Raw genomic sequence first — 16,477 nt, forward strand, 5'->3', positions numbered from 1 at the left:
GACAAGAGTCTTCTCTTTACAAAGAGGAACACTTTTCATCTGGAAAACATTTAAAATAGCTGCCATTCTGTCTGAAAGGAAGCTCTGACAAACCTCCGGAAAAGACAATCCTTCATCTCAGACGGTACAGGCTGTCGTTATGTCAGGTATTAAAATTCTTGACAGAGAAGCTTGAAAAAAAAAAAAAGCTGAACATGACGCATCACATAAAAGCCAACGACTTATATCACGGTAATCCCAGCTTTGCTACAAATAAAGAAAACGTTAAAATGTCCAGTAACAGCAGAAATCAAGACACTCATAAAATGAAAGTTACAGCTCTGTAAAAGTGAGACGTTCCAGCTGGGTTTGGCCTCACAGCCTGAAGACACTTTGGATACGACACCACCGATGTCCATCAAGATACATCTAATTAAAGATTAGCAGAAGATTCTTGAGCTGGGAACATCATCTTGAACATAAAATAAGCTTAACAACAAAAGGATTGAAACTGTCTTTAGGCTGTGGACTCAAACCCTCCTGGAACATCTAATTTTCATAGAGCTGTAACTTAAATCTGTAAGTTTTTAATCCCAATTCTTATCTCGGAGAAGAAACCATGATAACATTCTCACTAATCTTTGTACGCATGTCCTTAAAATAGGTTCTTCTTACCCTCGTCGCAGTTTTCCCCCTTGTAACCAGTGTTGCAGATGCAGGCACCCACGATGCATATGCCATGGCCTCCACAGTGGATGTCGATGCACTGGTTGGACGGGACGTCACACTCTGTGCCTTTCCAGCCGCTGTAACACTGGCAACGGCCGCGGGAGTACTGACCGTTGCCACTGCAAAGCACCGGACACGCAGCTGCATCGCAAACAGGAAGGTTTCAGTTTGTTGACTTAAACCACAAAAATATACATTTTTACACTAAAGGGAGTGTGTGATACAGCTGCAGAAGCTACACACTGGGTATTTGATGCATATTCAAAACGCGCTAAACCTGCGTTCTTGAACACACGTTTAGCCCATGGGGTTCACACTGGACCAGCAGGCAGGCGCATCTTCTTCTTTTTCTACTGTTTACTAGTGCATGTTCAGCTTGAAGAGACTTGGCGTGAAATGTGGAAGCGGTGCAAATCTTGCTCCAGGCCTTTCCTTTCAGAGCTTTATTCCAACATTTGCAAGGCTTATAATTCCGACCGGACAAAAACCGCAATATTAATTTCTTCTCCAAGATTAACTTTCAAATGGTTGTCAGCTGAATAAAAAGGGTCGCCATCCATACATCACTAATCTATGTGCCTGATAGGCCAAAGTTTTACTTTCAACGTGCGCTCCACGGCTCTACGTATAATCGCCACGGGTTTTGTCAACCTCCATAGCTACACGTGAATGTGAGAGTTTGTAAACTTGGAAGCTGAAAATGCAAATGTACAACTTAATGTAGACAAGTGGCCACTTAAACAAGCTTTCCCAATGCCAGTGCAAGCGTAGCTTAAACATAACTTGAGTTGTCTCTATTATTGCGATGTGTTTGCAGATCACATTGATTGTTTCTAATAATACAGTAATGACGGAGACACACAACTGATATAGTTTTATGTAACATTTAAGGTTTCAAAAAGTCTTTTAGCTTTAAAAGTTGAAAGTGAAATGCCAACATAACCAGAGGTATAACTTAATTGTGGAACTCCTTGTAATAAATACTTGTAACATTGTTTATGCAGTAGTTTAGTGGAACTTGTCCCGGCTTTCAGTAAACTTCTTACACAGTAAAAAAAAAAAAGAATTTAGTTTTTGTACATTTTCAGGTAAATTGTGCTATAATTGTGTTTTATAGTAAAAAAAAACATATGTGAAAAAGAAGAAGCAAGTTTAACTAAATAAATGGATTTAATCATTGCCATAAAAACAGTTTCCAAATTCTTAGAGTAAATTGTGCTCAAATGCTCAAAAAGGCCTTGGACTAATAAGTGTTAACACGAATTATTTATCATAGAATTGATTATATTGCTTATTATTGTTGAATACAAAAATTGTTGTTGAATACAAAATTATAGCTCCGGGGAAAGTCGGATTTTGACATAATTTTGTTGAATTGTATGAAAATGTTTTTTCATAACCATCACAGCAGCTACAATAGAAATGGGAACAGCCTCCAGATTTATGCACAGATCCCAGACAAAGAGCGCACTGCGAGTAAACGGGGCATTTAAACCGCCATCGGGTTGCACAGGTCACAGCCACTGCTGGGATAACAACCTTGCTACAGTTCCGGGCACTCCGTGGGTGGCAAAGTGTTTTTGTGTGTGTGCATTTACCTCGAGAGCAGTCGGGCCCCAGAAAACCGGGGAAACAGTGGCATATTCCTGAGAGGCAATCGCCGTTTCCGTGACAATTCTGAGGACACTCCATAATTGAGTCTGATTAAGAGAGAGGGGGAAAGAGTGAGCGGCACATAACTTACAGCTGAAAATTAATCGGCAGAATGAAACTGCAACTGCATATCTTCATAAATAACATAGGCATTTTGAATACATGCACACACGCACACACACACACACTGAGAGACCTCTCGTCTGTGGCTTCTGTAATTACAACCAGTCAGCCCCATCAACCTTTTCAACATCCAATTACCCTGCTGTCTCTCTAGCTCCCTCTCTTTCTCTCAAACAATATTCATAACCCCCCAGCACACACACACACACAGACACAGGAGCTAACATACATCCCTGTGATTACTTCTCAACGCACAAGTGTTTATGAATTTCTTCAACCGTGAAGATGCCAGCGGTGTGTGTATGAGTATGCACATCACGAAGGGACGACTCATGACTGGGGAAACACGTGTGCATGCATACGCAGCACATTTCTACGCCTACTTTCCGTGTTTCGCACCTGGACTTAATCTCCAAGAAAAAATATTGAAAGAGGCCAGCATTTTGACACATTAAATTTATTCTGGAAAATAAGAAAGAATGCAGTTCTGGCTGACTAACAAATGGAGTCACACAGGTTCTGTGCCTTCGTCTTATAACTATCACACAATATTACTGTCAAGTACCTTATTCTAAAGTGAGGTACAGTTTCATTTAGTCAAAAAAAAAAATCCAATGATCTCCAACCCCAAAAGATGTCAATGGAAAATGAATTTAGAAAAAACACAAAAAGAAAAACGATAAATATGGAAAATCTTTGTTTTAACCTCCAACTCTAATCATCTTATGATCTATTTTAAAATAGCTCCCTGTGGTCTTTTAATTATAATTATGCAGTTTTTAGTCAAAATTAAAGGAAAAAAAAACCTCTGTCACAGGGTCACAAGACATAGTTTCTGCAGAGCGACAGGAGTTACTCAAACATTTGCCTGTGAGTTGTGAGCGGGAGTCTCCTGGAAACAGGTTTTTTCTTGGAGGTTTTCCTTACCGAGAAGGAGGGTCTAAGGTTAGGAATGACAGTTTTAGATAAGTCTGGCTAGTTTAGCAATCAGATTTTGTATTTTATAACTGATAACTGTATGTTTTGGACAATTACTGAAGCCTGTTGCAAAAACTGGGTTGTAGGGCTTAATAAAACTAAATTGAAGAGAATGGAGCAGAGCAGGGAGCTTGTGGCCAGCCCAGCGTTTTTTTTTTTTTTTTTAACGTAAAATACAACCTTGTTCAAAATGCATTTCTTCATCTCCTTCTGATTCACACCAATTTAAATAAGGAAATCAATTTGAAAAATCCTGTTCAAATGTTTTTGTTCTTGCAAAATGTTTCATGAAAATGATTCTGAAAGATACAAAGGTCCTCAGGATGCTTCTCTTTGGGCGTTTGCGGTGTGCATTCTTTAAAGTCAAAGAAAGTACATTTTTGACTCCGTCTCAGTTAGCCCCCCCCCCCCCCCCCCCCCCTCAGTTCTGTATCACACAGAGAACACATCTGCTCACTGGTAGCAGTAGATGGCTGGTAAAACTAAACTGAAACCTGTGTACAAGTTTGCCCACAACTGGATATTTTCCTTGCCTGAACCCTAAACTGACAGTTTTTTGTGTATCTTCTCGGTGAGTGTGTGTAGTAATGTCAGACAGCATATTAAATGTAGTCTTGGCTCCTAAAGTGTTTCGTTTAATACTGGCTGACAGCTGTGGCACAGCAGCATTTGATAGTGATGACAGAGCTGTCCGTCTTGCTGAGAAATCTGTTTGCTGAAGTCTGAAATGTTCATCTGTCATGTCAAGTGTTTTAATCATGGAGATGTTTTCTATTTTCCCGATGACAGTGAAGCCCACGCCAGCGTGCCACACAACTGCAGGTTTGTCACGGTGTGAAAAAAGCAACAGATCATTTCTCAATAATGCCAAAGTTTTAATCTGTTTGAATCTACACATTGAGCCGTGTAGATGAATAACTTAGGGCTGTGTGAGGGTAACCTCATCATTGACGTGATCTTTATTTATTTGTGCGTCAAAAAAACTTTTGATTTTGATCACAGCCGGCCACAGCAAACAGTACCAGCTGGGGGCTGGAAACAGGAAGTAGATACACTGACCCAGATAATATATATAGAACAGAAACAGCAAAAATAAGAGTGGGGAGCAGAAATCAGTCAATTTTGAGTTACATTGTCTCAGAACATTTGAGCTGCCCATATTAAAACATGCTGAAAGCTGTTCATACAGCAAGAAATTGCATGCAGCATGAAACAATACTGTAGTATTTTATTTTGCCTATTGTTTTGAACCATTACTCCAAGTTCAAATCTTCATGGAAATAAAAAGTCCAGTATTAAAGAACGATAAAAAAGACTGCAATCAAAGAGTTATATAGGATATAGGCATGGCGAGGTGAACCCATTCTGTACAGGAGGAACTGCATGGAAAAGACTGATTGACAAGATCTACAGCCAATCAGGATGCAGAACACAATGCCATGTAAAAAACAAAAAACACACCATGCAATTTGGCAGTGAAAAAATCTGCAAAATAACAAGACCACAAAAAGTGAACTGAGTTACAACAACGGAACACCGCATTTTAATCTATTCATGAAGTTAAACTTTTATTATGTTGAAATTTTTTTTTTTCATAATAAACTTCTTTGAACCTCTAGAGAACAAAACCCTGTGGTTACAGATTTAGCATTAAAGTGACACAACAATAAACCTGTTTTTGGTATTTTCTTATAATTTCCTGCGCTGTTTTTCTAATGATGGAGGGCAAATGTGAAGAAATTTAAGCTTTTCTGAGCATTAATTTATTCAAATAGTTGAGAATTAGAAGCAGATGACAAAATGCCGTTGGAAAAAGCTTGTATGTGTGACGTAAGTGCAACAATTAGCGGGCCACAAGCTCCCTGCTCCATTCCATTCTGATGAGTCCAGTTGCAAAAGAAAAAAAGATGTGTTTGTCGATATTGTCCTCATCTGAGCTGGATGGATAGCTCCAATAGTTTTGTCGTGCCAGTAATGTCAGGTTGGGGTTGTGAAGGGCTGTAAGCTAGCAGGAGAGCGTGTAAACAGAAGGATGTCTAGAAGCAGGTACAGGCATATTCTCCGCCAGTCCCGCCCACAACTCGGAGGTTATTTTTCTAATGAACTCCTGCCACTCTCTTTGATTTAGGTTAAAAACCGCATATTCATACTTAAAAGACCACTGGGAAAGCTTTTAAAATAGATTAAAAGATGATCGGAGTGGAACTTTAACCTGGCTTGCCTCCATCAGCGGTGGGGTGTTCAGGACATACAGTACAGAAGTTTGGACACACCTTGTCATTTAAATGAAAGGGAAGGTGTGTCCAAACTTTTGGTCTATACTGTATGTCTTGTGTGGGCCATTATTTAGCAAACCAGGTGATTACATTGTAACAATAACAAGGTTTAACCTGTTCTCTTGGTTTACCCAAGCTGCAGTTTTCCTGTAAATGTCCTCTTGGAGGATTCTAACCTTTCAAACCAGGCCAATCAAAAAGGGCAGCTGGGATTTGGTCACTTGAGAGGAAATGAAAAAAGCACAGTAGCTGCAGTTGTCTGAGATGTCTCACCTATGATGATGGTGGCGTAGGAGACTTGTTCCGTGTTGCGTCCGTCGTTGTAGAACGCCAGATGCCAGATTCCAGTGTCCATGTAGTGAATGAAGCCAGCCTCGTGCACACTTACTGAGCGCGTGTGGCGAGTTCCTGCAGCGGACTCTTCCTCGTGATAACCGGCCACGTGAAAGAACAGAGACTCTTCGTCACTGAGCGCTCTTTTGTCTTTGGAAATGAGCCGACTGCCATCGAGCAGCTCCACAAAGTCGTACTGGAACACAGAAACGAACAAGGATGTAATCCTCACACATGACCTTTTCTCCAAACAAGAGCATCCGTTTCCCAAATACCAATCCGTGTCAGCCTCTAAATGTTGAACGTGACCCCAAAACACCTGGAGATAAAACATCCTGAACTTGCAAAACTCTGCAATCCACAAGCGAGACAGAAATATTGAAAATCACTGTCTGTGAGTAAAACATAGCAATACTTCCACCAAAAAAGCCAACAGTTAATTCAAATGTAAAATTTCAAGGAGACATTTAGAGATAAAAAATGGGGGTTGAGTACTTGATATTCAATGTTGGCCTACTGGGTAAAAATCTGTGCAGATTCTTTGACAGAAAATATGCTTTTTTTACACAGAAACACTATGTGCACCTTTCCAGCTTATGGTTATTTTTCTGGAAAAGAATCTTTAATTCATTGCTATCATTGGACCTCGACACTCTTGCTAGATTTTACATTCAACGGGTGAAAAGTAGTTTTCATTCAAGACACCTTTGAGGTACAAACTGACGGAAACCAGGTCTTCTGAAATCCCCCGTCAGAGTGGAGCCGGTTCTCTCAGCGGTTGTCTTGTGACCTTGCTTCCATGATAAATTAAGCTCAGTATTTTGCTCAAAGGTGTCTCGCGTGAACCTGACCTCAGGCCGACACACTGGTACAGCGGTTGACAATGTCACCTCACACACAGAAGGTTCTGGGATCGACCCTGCTGTTCACTTGTGTCTGGATGCTTCCCCTGTGCCTGCATGGGAGTGTTCATGGCTGGGTGTATTAGTCCTACAATCGGCTGGTGACCTTTCCAGGGTCTACAGAGGCTCATGCCTTTTGTCATTTAAGACAGCCTGCAGGTCCCCTTCAGAGTCAGCCAGAAAAAGCAGGTAGAACTTACGGGTAAAGCTGCAGAGAGAGGTGGCAGTCACCAAGGAAAAGCCACTTTCAGTCAATTCCACAAACTTAGTTGAAATGCCAAAAAATGTCACGCTTACATTTAATTTAATTAGCTTTGACACTTCAGTGGACTAAACTACCCAGCAAAGTGCCAAACAGCTGCTTATTTGGGGGCTGTGTTGGTTGAAATGAATTTGGACCAAGAAAGACAAAATAAAAAAAAAGACTAAAATGGAACATAAACTGCTAAACTAAATCTCACTACGTATTTTTTTTAATCTAATTCCCTGTCAAATTAACCTATTTTATTCACATGCACATGTTGGGGGTTTGACCCCTGCAGGTTTGTGGGTTATGCCGGATAAGGGGAGGACAGGTGTGTCTCTTAAGGCTCATACAGCCACCTCATCACATCATGAAAATGGAACATACCATTGTTGTGCGTGTAATAAGTGTATCTTGAAGTATTTGTAAGGAAAATGGAAGTTACATATACTTATGACGTAAAGTGATGCCGTCATACGATGTCCTTACGCCACAATCTAGTCGTTAGTACGGTGGGCGCACTTACTCCTCACTGACTCTGCACAAAAGCTGAACGTACGGGGTGTGGAGGTGATACGCAAGGATGCCCAGACAAACTACACTGATTGTTTTATTTCCTCATTTCTCACGGCCAGGCTTTGCTCAAGGAGCGCAGACTAATCACGTGAACAGCACTTACGGGCCCTTTGGGCAGTGTTTGGGGAAGTTGAAAAAGGAAAAATCTATATGACATGTTTGCATCTCACCTACTTTCCCCTCATTAGTCCCTGCGTCATGTCTGCAGGTTTGACCATCTTTTACCTGCAGACAGTCTTTACCCCCCCCCATAAGGGCAGTCATGACTAAGGCATTAGAAAATAACTTAACTGGTAACATTTTGTTGAGATTCTTCTTCCACTTTCGGCTTCTCCCATCAGGGGTCGCCACAGCGAACGAGTCGCATGGTAAATTTGGCAATGTTTTACGCCGGATGCCCTTCCTGACGCAACCCTCTCAAACCGGGCTTGGAACCGGCAGAGTTAGAGAAGGGAACAGGGAGCAGCCCGGAGTCGAACCCGGGTTTCACGGACGGAAGGCGCCGCAAACCAGCACGAGCTAAACTGGCTCTGTTGAGATATTATTTATTATTTTTATTAAACTTAGAAATACTGAACTTCTAACAATCAATCTGTAAATATTTTGTTATTTTGGCAGATTTTTTTTACTTTTTTTGCTTACATTTACATCCTCAGTACATCACGTTGACACTGTGAGCTGCTGTTTGTTTATCACTCAAAATGCATGGAACTCTCAATGACTAGTCCACCTGCACTCACTGTTGCTGAACCACACCAGAGTTTACTTGCAGGTGAACCGAGATTTTCATTCTTTTCCAGCTAAACAAGCATTTATTTTGTATGGTACACACCCAGTTAAAGTCAAAGTTTCATTAGCTGTCACATATCTGGGTGTAATTTTTGTTATTCGCATGTGACCCCTCCCCTGGGGGAGCAGTCAGCTGCAGACGCGGCTGTGCTCGGTAACCATTTGGAGGCTTAAACCCCCAAATCAACTTCGGTCCCATTTTGGATTTAAACCCTTAAAATCCCAGGGCAGACATGCTACCATTAGGCCACTGAGCTGGTTCTGGACTTTAAGTTTCAACAAACAAAACAAACAAAAGAAACAAAGCAAGGATGTGAACAAGTGTGGAAGGACTCTCAGTCTTTCTCCTACAATCTTTAACTACTATGGTTGAGTTGAAACTAATCAAGACAGGATCTTATCCTGTGATGGTGAGTAAAGCCTCTGTGTGCTGCTTTTCCAGTGTCTGGCCTAAACTGGACACAAAAGCAAACACATAAATCCATGAATGCGGTACCTGTGTGTGTGAAGGCGGCAGGCCTTTACGTCCATACACGCCCACCAGAGCATCTCTCTGCACTGAGATGTTAAACTTCAGGAACTGTGGCTGATCCACGTACAGCTGGGACCTCCAGAACACACCTAAGAAAACAATATTGAAAAAAAAATTAGAATAAAAAAGACAAGTAGGTTAAAGTAGGACATTTTAGATCATTATCTGTCACATAAATAAGTGAGTTAGGAAAACAAACAGGGATTTATTAGTACCCTCCACACACTCAGATTACAAATAAACTAGGAAATTGCTTATTTATTTCTATCTTTATGTTATCTTTCCTATTATAACAGCTTTTTAAAATTATGTTTATCAGAGCAGGTGTGCAGGTTTTTGAATCCAACAAACTAATGACGTTTTCTTTGTCAAAAAATTAAATGATTTTTTTTCATGTACTTAAGTCTTGTTTCAGGTTTTAACCTTTTTTTTTTTTTTAAAAGGAGCCAATGTCCAATGTTTTTTCACTGATCTCTACATGGATCTCATTCAAAACGCTGAGCTTTACCATCTTCTGCAGGAGCTGCGTCTGAATGACGGATTAGTCCAAGGAAGAAAAAAATAAAAACGAGACTAAAAAGAAAGAAAGTTTTATGATTGTCCTGATGAAAATAAGAAAAATATCATAAAGTTCAGGAGGAGAACGATTGGATGGATCCTCCATGTTGGATTTGGACTCCACCTGCTGATTGAGTCACTTAATATGCCTAAAGCTGAGTCCCTGATTGGTTGACACGGTGTGTGCAGGGTCCTCGCCAAAGTTCAGATTTTTGAACTCCGGACATGTCCAAATCGCGCCGTGGTGCTTAAATCACGCCGCAGGAGCTCTAATCACGTCCGTACATTGACTTAACAATGAAACTCGATACGCAAATCCTCTTCGGTGTGAACGAAACTTCCCCATATATGTATTTTATGAAGTGTGTGTGGGATTTTACCTGGTGGGACATCTTGTACGACTCGCCTCCCCACATCCACCTCCCCTGTGTCTATAGTGTTGTTCTCCAGAAGAAACATCTTACCTGAAAGGTGCAGAAAGGTCATCCAAATGTAAATATTTAGCAAGCGTAAGTATAGCATGCTTTGTTTAACATTCATTTGCATTTATTAAACATTAATCAATACCTGCCGTACAAATATTCATCGTCTTACAAAATCCAGGATGAAATGACAATTTTCATGTGAGATTTTCTTTAATTCAGCGTTTTTTACAAACATGTTGCAGTTGTTGTGTATTGTCGTGCATCATGTCATCACATTATAACTAACATACCCTCATCTTTGCGTATTCTTGTGTATGTGCAGAGGATATATGTGTGGACATTAAAGGTGTCACGCGGATTTGAGCTGCAGCACACTATACCCCTGAAGACTCACAACCTTCATTTCTGACAAAACAGACTCAGATCTATGACCTATTTCTCCTGTTTTCAATTTTCCCGACTAAATGGACTTGTAACAGAATACCCGACTCAAGAAAAAAAAAAAGCCAAAAAAAGGAAGTGCAGAGAAACAGATGGGGGCTAAACATGCATCAAACACGCCTTTGAAAGTTTCACCACATCTTTTCTGTTATTCTCTTTCCTCTTAGATGGTACATCCAGGTTGGCAGCTGGATAATGTTTGAACAGTTTGTATAACTATAGGCTTATTTTTTTCCATCTAGAAACCTCAGATGTGGAGAGGCACAGCAGGGGAGCTTTTGTTGCTGCTTGTTCTTTCCATCAGTTTGGTCTAGAAGACCTCTTCAACAACTGAAGATTTGGTGCCAAATAAAGGCGAGTATTTAGTTCTGTCTTCCCTTTAAGCAGGCTTAAGATACATGAATTTATCTATGTCTGTATATGTTTATGGGACTCATTTATAACAGCTCATAAATGTGGGACTTGTATGACAATGTGGGAATATAAGATAATAAGGTAAAACCTTTCGTAACGCTGATCCGAGATTAAAAAAGTGCAACTTTACAGACTAATCAGAGGAGAAACTGTGTGAAATATGAACTTAAAATGCTACAAAATTGGATCAGAGCTGGTGATAATAACCCCAACTAAACCCTGTATGAGCATCTTTCTCTTTCTCCCGTCAGAAACAGCTTTTCTTGTGAGAACCGACTGACCACTGACCTCACTCACACTCTTCTCGGATTAAACTTCTTTTTGAAAGTCCACCTGTTATTTTCCCAAAGATATTTGCTAACAATGGCAGGAAAAAAATCTGCTCACACTTTAGAGTGTGTTTAATCAAATCAAAGTTGTACTGAATATTTGATCCCATCTGTCTTTTTCTAGCATAAAAATTCTAGAAAAATAGTCCTATAATAGTTATTTTATTTTTGCTCCTGAGAAGCAGCTATTTGATTTGTTTTAAGCTCTTCAGTCCTCAAAAAGGCAATTGTGTTTTTTCTGGGTATAAATAGTAAAAACCTTTAATCAGATTTTCCTTTCTGTCCAAAAACCTGATTGTTTTCCTCGATTTGAAACTATTTTTCCTTTTCCGGTCTATATTTCTGGGACATTTTCTGTACATGAGAATAAAAATAAAAGTGTGTGAAGGAATGACAAAGAAAACAAAAAGAGAAACCCTTTTGCCTTCACTAACTTTTGGGGTCCTTCACTTAAGGACAGAACAAAATGATAAAAACCTAGAACGAATGTGTAAAATTAAAAAAAAAACGTACAAAACTAAATGACAAAGATGTCTTCAACAGGACATCAAAATTGGCAAAAAAGAGAAAAAGGAAACTAAAAAGTAGAAAAGAATAAGATCTTTAATAATCCCAGAAAAAACTCAAAAGTGGTCAACTGCAATACTAGTATATACCAAAAAACAAACAAACAATAAAAATAAAGAATAAAACCATTTAAAAGACATAAAAAATAATATTAAAAAATACTATAAAACCTTAAAAAAAATTTGGTTTTCTTTTGACGATCAGTCAGGGAGTTATAATGTCTTATAGCACAGGGACAAAAGTCTTCCTCAATAGCTGCGTTTGCATTGACAATGGAATTGCTCAATCTGAATTTGGGATAATAAATTCCCTTGATGTAAATACGACAATTTCGAAAAAAAACTTGTATTTACCGAAAAAAGGTTTTTATGCTTGGTGGAGGTGGTTTCTGAGGCATATCGACATTGACATATTTCGCAAAACAGCAAAGGAAACTCTTCTTTCAAATTAGGTGAGTCACATAACCAACAACTGGATGGTCATCTGCTTCTTAATAGGAACTGGCTGCACCGCGGGCGCCACAAGAGGAGCTACAGCATCACACAGCTCAACAAATGTTGTCATGCAGAATTGTTGAATCCTCAGCTTCACTGTAAAATCACCAACCACCATTTCCCAAAATTCCTTCATCGGTAACCACTCCCACATGTAAGGAGCTCGCCGCTCCACGGCCTGAATAAGAGCTGACGTCTCCTTCGATAGATGATGATGAGCGCTAGTGGCGTGGCAGACATTTGAATGAATCTGTTGTAAATCAAACTATTGTTCACATCCTTCGTCATGTTTCTGAATGACTTATCAAGTGAGTTGGTTTATGTTTATTCGCATCATTATGATTTAATGCAAACAGTTTATTTGTAAAATTGTGTTTTTTTGACTCTTCTTGAATTTCGGTCCAGTTTTTCACACATGTGTAACGGAAACAAAGCTAGTCTGTCTGTAGCATTGGAACAGCAGTCTGCTGCTGAAGTTAATTATTGGACATTGATTTAAAGAGAATTATTCAAAAAATAATATATTTTTAAACAAATATATATACATAGCTAAAGCAAGTAAAGAAAACCGGGTTGTCTGTAGCTGATCTCGACTTACTGCTCACCCTGTGACCTCTAATGTATATAGTTTAGACTCAAAGACAAACACATCAGTTTAAATTTCACCTCTAAATATTTAAATGTATTGCTGGTAAATTCTGTTTTCTCTTTAAAGGCAGATCAAAAATTGTTTTGAGGCGTTACACAAACAATCAGACAGGAAAAAATTAACCTAGCAACACTTCTCGACGGCTAAAACAGCAGTTTTCTTGGTTGTTACAGTCTAATTTGGTCCAAATCCTTTCAATAAGGACAAACAAATCTCACAAATTGGACACAGAAATTACATAATTAAATATGAAAACCATGGTGTCTCTGTTCTTTTATATCCTTTGGTGAAAAACACACATTGACACGTGCAGCACTGACATTTGTGGATTACTCTGAATAAAATTGGGTAAAATTCTAGTAGCATGTTTTATCAGCAACAAAAGCATAGAGTGCCATTTTGCTGTACATGATCATGAGAATGCATACTGTGTGGCTTTAACACAACCACGGGCCTTGCTTAAGCTGCATCGTACTGTGACAAACACATTTCTGGTTGCAGATTGAAAGAAATATAACATTTCAATTTAAGGGGAAACTCACCGTTGTCTGTGGACACCATAAAGGGGTTGGGGGTTGTATCTCTCCCACCGCCTCCATTCTCAAATGCTCCGTAACTTTCATTCTCCTGAAGCTGCCAGTTTAAACCAAACAGGTGCATAGCTGTGGAAGATGGGGGGGGGGGGGGGGGGGGGGGCAGAAGGGTTTTAACAAAAGAAGAAAAGCACGATAGGAAGATGGAGGTTAATTCAGTGCAATGAAAGGCAGATGGAAATAAGCAGGAGTGGAGTGACAAAATAAGATGGGAAGGAGAGAGACGTCTATAGAAAGAGAGAAAGAGATGAAACTACAAAAAAGTGGTGAACACGCATAACAGGTAACATGGAAATACCGCTTTTTATTAAAAAAAAAAAAAAAGAGGAGGTATGACAACTAAAAGGCAGAATCTTTCAATTCCCGTCTGCCACCAGCGTGTTTCTCCTCTGTCTCCATTCATGTGGCGTTTGAATCTTCGGAGTATTCACAGAGCGGCTTCCACCAGATAGAAAAACATCTGCAGCCGCCAGAACTCCGCCTGTATATGCCATACATAAAGTCTTCTGCTTGGCAACAGCTTGACTCCCTGTATGCAACTGCAGGCTGTTCTGTAGATAAACTCCAATCTCTAAGACAAACACATTGCCTGTATTATGCATGTTATTTGCACTATGCGTTTCCTTATGGTATAATTTAACCCTTGTGCTATCCTAGGCACTTTAACATTGGGAGTTGGGTCATCTAGACCCACTAGACAGTGCGCTGAACCTTTTTTCTTCAATAATTTGTGATCTTCACTGGTGTCCATGGATTACATGAAATCCTCTCCACCTTTATCCACCTTTGTCATGGTAGGGAGAACACGTCAATGTAAGGGTGGGGTCATAGGATAGCACAAGGGTTATAGGTTCAAGGTAAAAATGAGGTAAATAAAATATTTCTCTAATGTTTCTAGGAGCACTAAATCTGAGGTTTTTCTCACTGACTGACTCATAGTAGCTAAACTGATTTTAAAACTTGCTGTACTGTGTGATTGAGGCTCTTTGATGGGTCTTAAGAAAATTTGGGAACTCCAGAGGATATTTCTTGTGCTTTATATTTTTTTAAGGCTTTTTTCTGACAAAATTAGCCGAAATTATAGCATATTTTAAAAAAATCATACATGCAAAGCTTTCACACTGCAAAAATACAAAATCTCACCAAGTATTTTAGTCTATTTTCTATCTTAAATATTTGATTACACTTGATATCAGAGAAAATTAAACAACTAGTGAGTTTTCACTAAGATGTTGTAACTTGTTTTCAGTCTTTTGATTTTGAAACCCTCTTATTGCTTATGATTTTTTTTAAATTTACTTTACATAGTGAGTGGTTTTGTTTTAGGAACCAGATTTGCTTGATTTAGGGACACAAAGTTTTATTTGACTCATAATTTACATTTAAACTTTAAAACAAATTTATCCTGATAAGTGTAATTTGAGCTATACTTAAAGATCAGGAATCAGGAATCAGGAATCAGGAATCAGGAAACTTTATTGTCATTTTATCATGATAAAACGAAATTAGGCTCTCTGGTCCCGGGCCAGCCGTTTACATTCAGACATAAATAATATATATCAATAATAATGTCAGTAAAATATCAGTCTGTTATGGTGTGGTTCCTGATGAGTATTGCACAGAAGTATTTTTCAAATTGCACAGTATTTTATGTTAAGTATTGCACAGCCCTGTGATATTGCACTTGGGAATTAGCTTCTTGTCCATAGAGGGGGGGGGGGGGGGTGCAGTGATCAACCGGAGTTAAGCAGTCTGACTGCTTCAGGAAAGAAACTGTTCCTCAGTCTGGTGGTCCTGCTCTTTATGCTCCTCAGTCTCCTGCCTGAGGGGAGCAGGGAGAACAGAGGGTGTGAGGGGTGGGTGGGGTCTTTCAGGATGCGAGAGGCCCGTTTCCTGCATCTGGTCGTATAGATGTCAGTGGTGGACGGCAGGCTGCAGCCCACAGTCCTCTGTGCAGCTTTGGTCACTCGTTGCAGAGCTTTCCTCTCTGCCGCAGAGCAGCTGCCGTGCCACACCGTGATGCAGGAGGTCATGACGCTCTCCACCACACACCTGTAGAAGGAGGTCAGGACTGGGATCCCCATCCCAGCACGCCTGAGCCTCCTCAGAAAATAAAGGCGCTGGTGTGCCTTCTTGACCAGGCAGGAGGTGTTGGTGCTCCAGGTGAGGTCGCTGGAGATGTGCACGCCCAGATACCTGAAGCTGGAAACCACTTCCACCGCGTCCCCTCCGATGTGAATGGGGGGAGGGGGGCATCTGTCCTTCCTAAAATCCACGATCATCTCCTTGGTCTTCTTCCCATTGATGCAGAGGTTGTTGTCTCTGCACCAGCTCTCCAGATGTTCCACCTCCTGCCTGTAGTCAGACTCATCGTTGTTGGAGATGCGTCCAACCACAGCTGTGTCATCCGCAAACTTCACGATCAGACAGCTGGGGTGACTCGCTGTGCAGTCGTGCGTCAGCAGGGTGAACAGGAGGGGGCTCAGCACACAGCCCTGGGGGGAGCCCGTGCTGAGGGTGATCGGGGAGGAGGAGACGTTGCGGATTTTTACAGACTGTGGTCTGTCTGTCAGGAAGTCCAAGACCCAGTTGCACAGAGTGGGGCTCAGTCCAAGTGTGTGTAGTTTCTGGGTGAGGGTCTGCGGGATGATGGTGTTAAAAGCTGATGTGAAGTCCACGAAGAGCAGTCGAACGTACGCGTTCTTGTTCTCTAGGTGGGTGAGGGTTGTGTGGACCACAGAGGAGATGGCGTCCTCTGTGGATCGGTTTGACCTGTATGCGTATTGGTGCAGGTCCTTGGTGATGTCGATGGATTCTGTGATGCGGGTCATAACCAGTTTTTCGAAACATTTCATGACTATCGGTGTCAGGGCAACCGGCCGATAGTCATTCA

At 40.5% G+C, this 16,477-nt stretch overlaps 1 protein-coding gene across 10 annotated transcripts in view; it reads right to left on the reverse strand.

The window, feature by feature from the left end:
• The window catches only part of LOC101157835 (teneurin-3), a 324,490-nt gene that overhangs the window by 83,638 nt on the left and 224,375 nt on the right, over positions 1–16,477 (reverse strand). For all 10 annotated transcript variants that reach the window (XM_023954877.1, XM_023954876.1, XM_023954872.1 and 7 more), the window contains 6 exons: positions 13,534–13,653; positions 10,053–10,136; positions 9,079–9,203; positions 6,012–6,267; positions 2,307–2,408; positions 655–849 (listed from right to left, as the gene is read on the reverse strand). In XM_023954877.1, the coding sequence (XP_023810645.1) occupies positions 655–849; positions 2,307–2,408; positions 6,012–6,267; positions 9,079–9,203; positions 10,053–10,136; positions 13,534–13,653 (882 nt within the window). The remainder of the gene's footprint in view (positions 1–654; positions 850–2,306; positions 2,409–6,011; positions 6,268–9,078; positions 9,204–10,052; positions 10,137–13,533; positions 13,654–16,477) is intronic.

The sequence above is a fragment of the Oryzias latipes genome, chromosome 1 (assembly GCF_002234675.1).
Source record: "Oryzias latipes chromosome 1, ASM223467v1".
NCBI lineage: Eukaryota > Metazoa > Chordata > Actinopteri > Beloniformes > Adrianichthyidae > Oryzias > Oryzias latipes.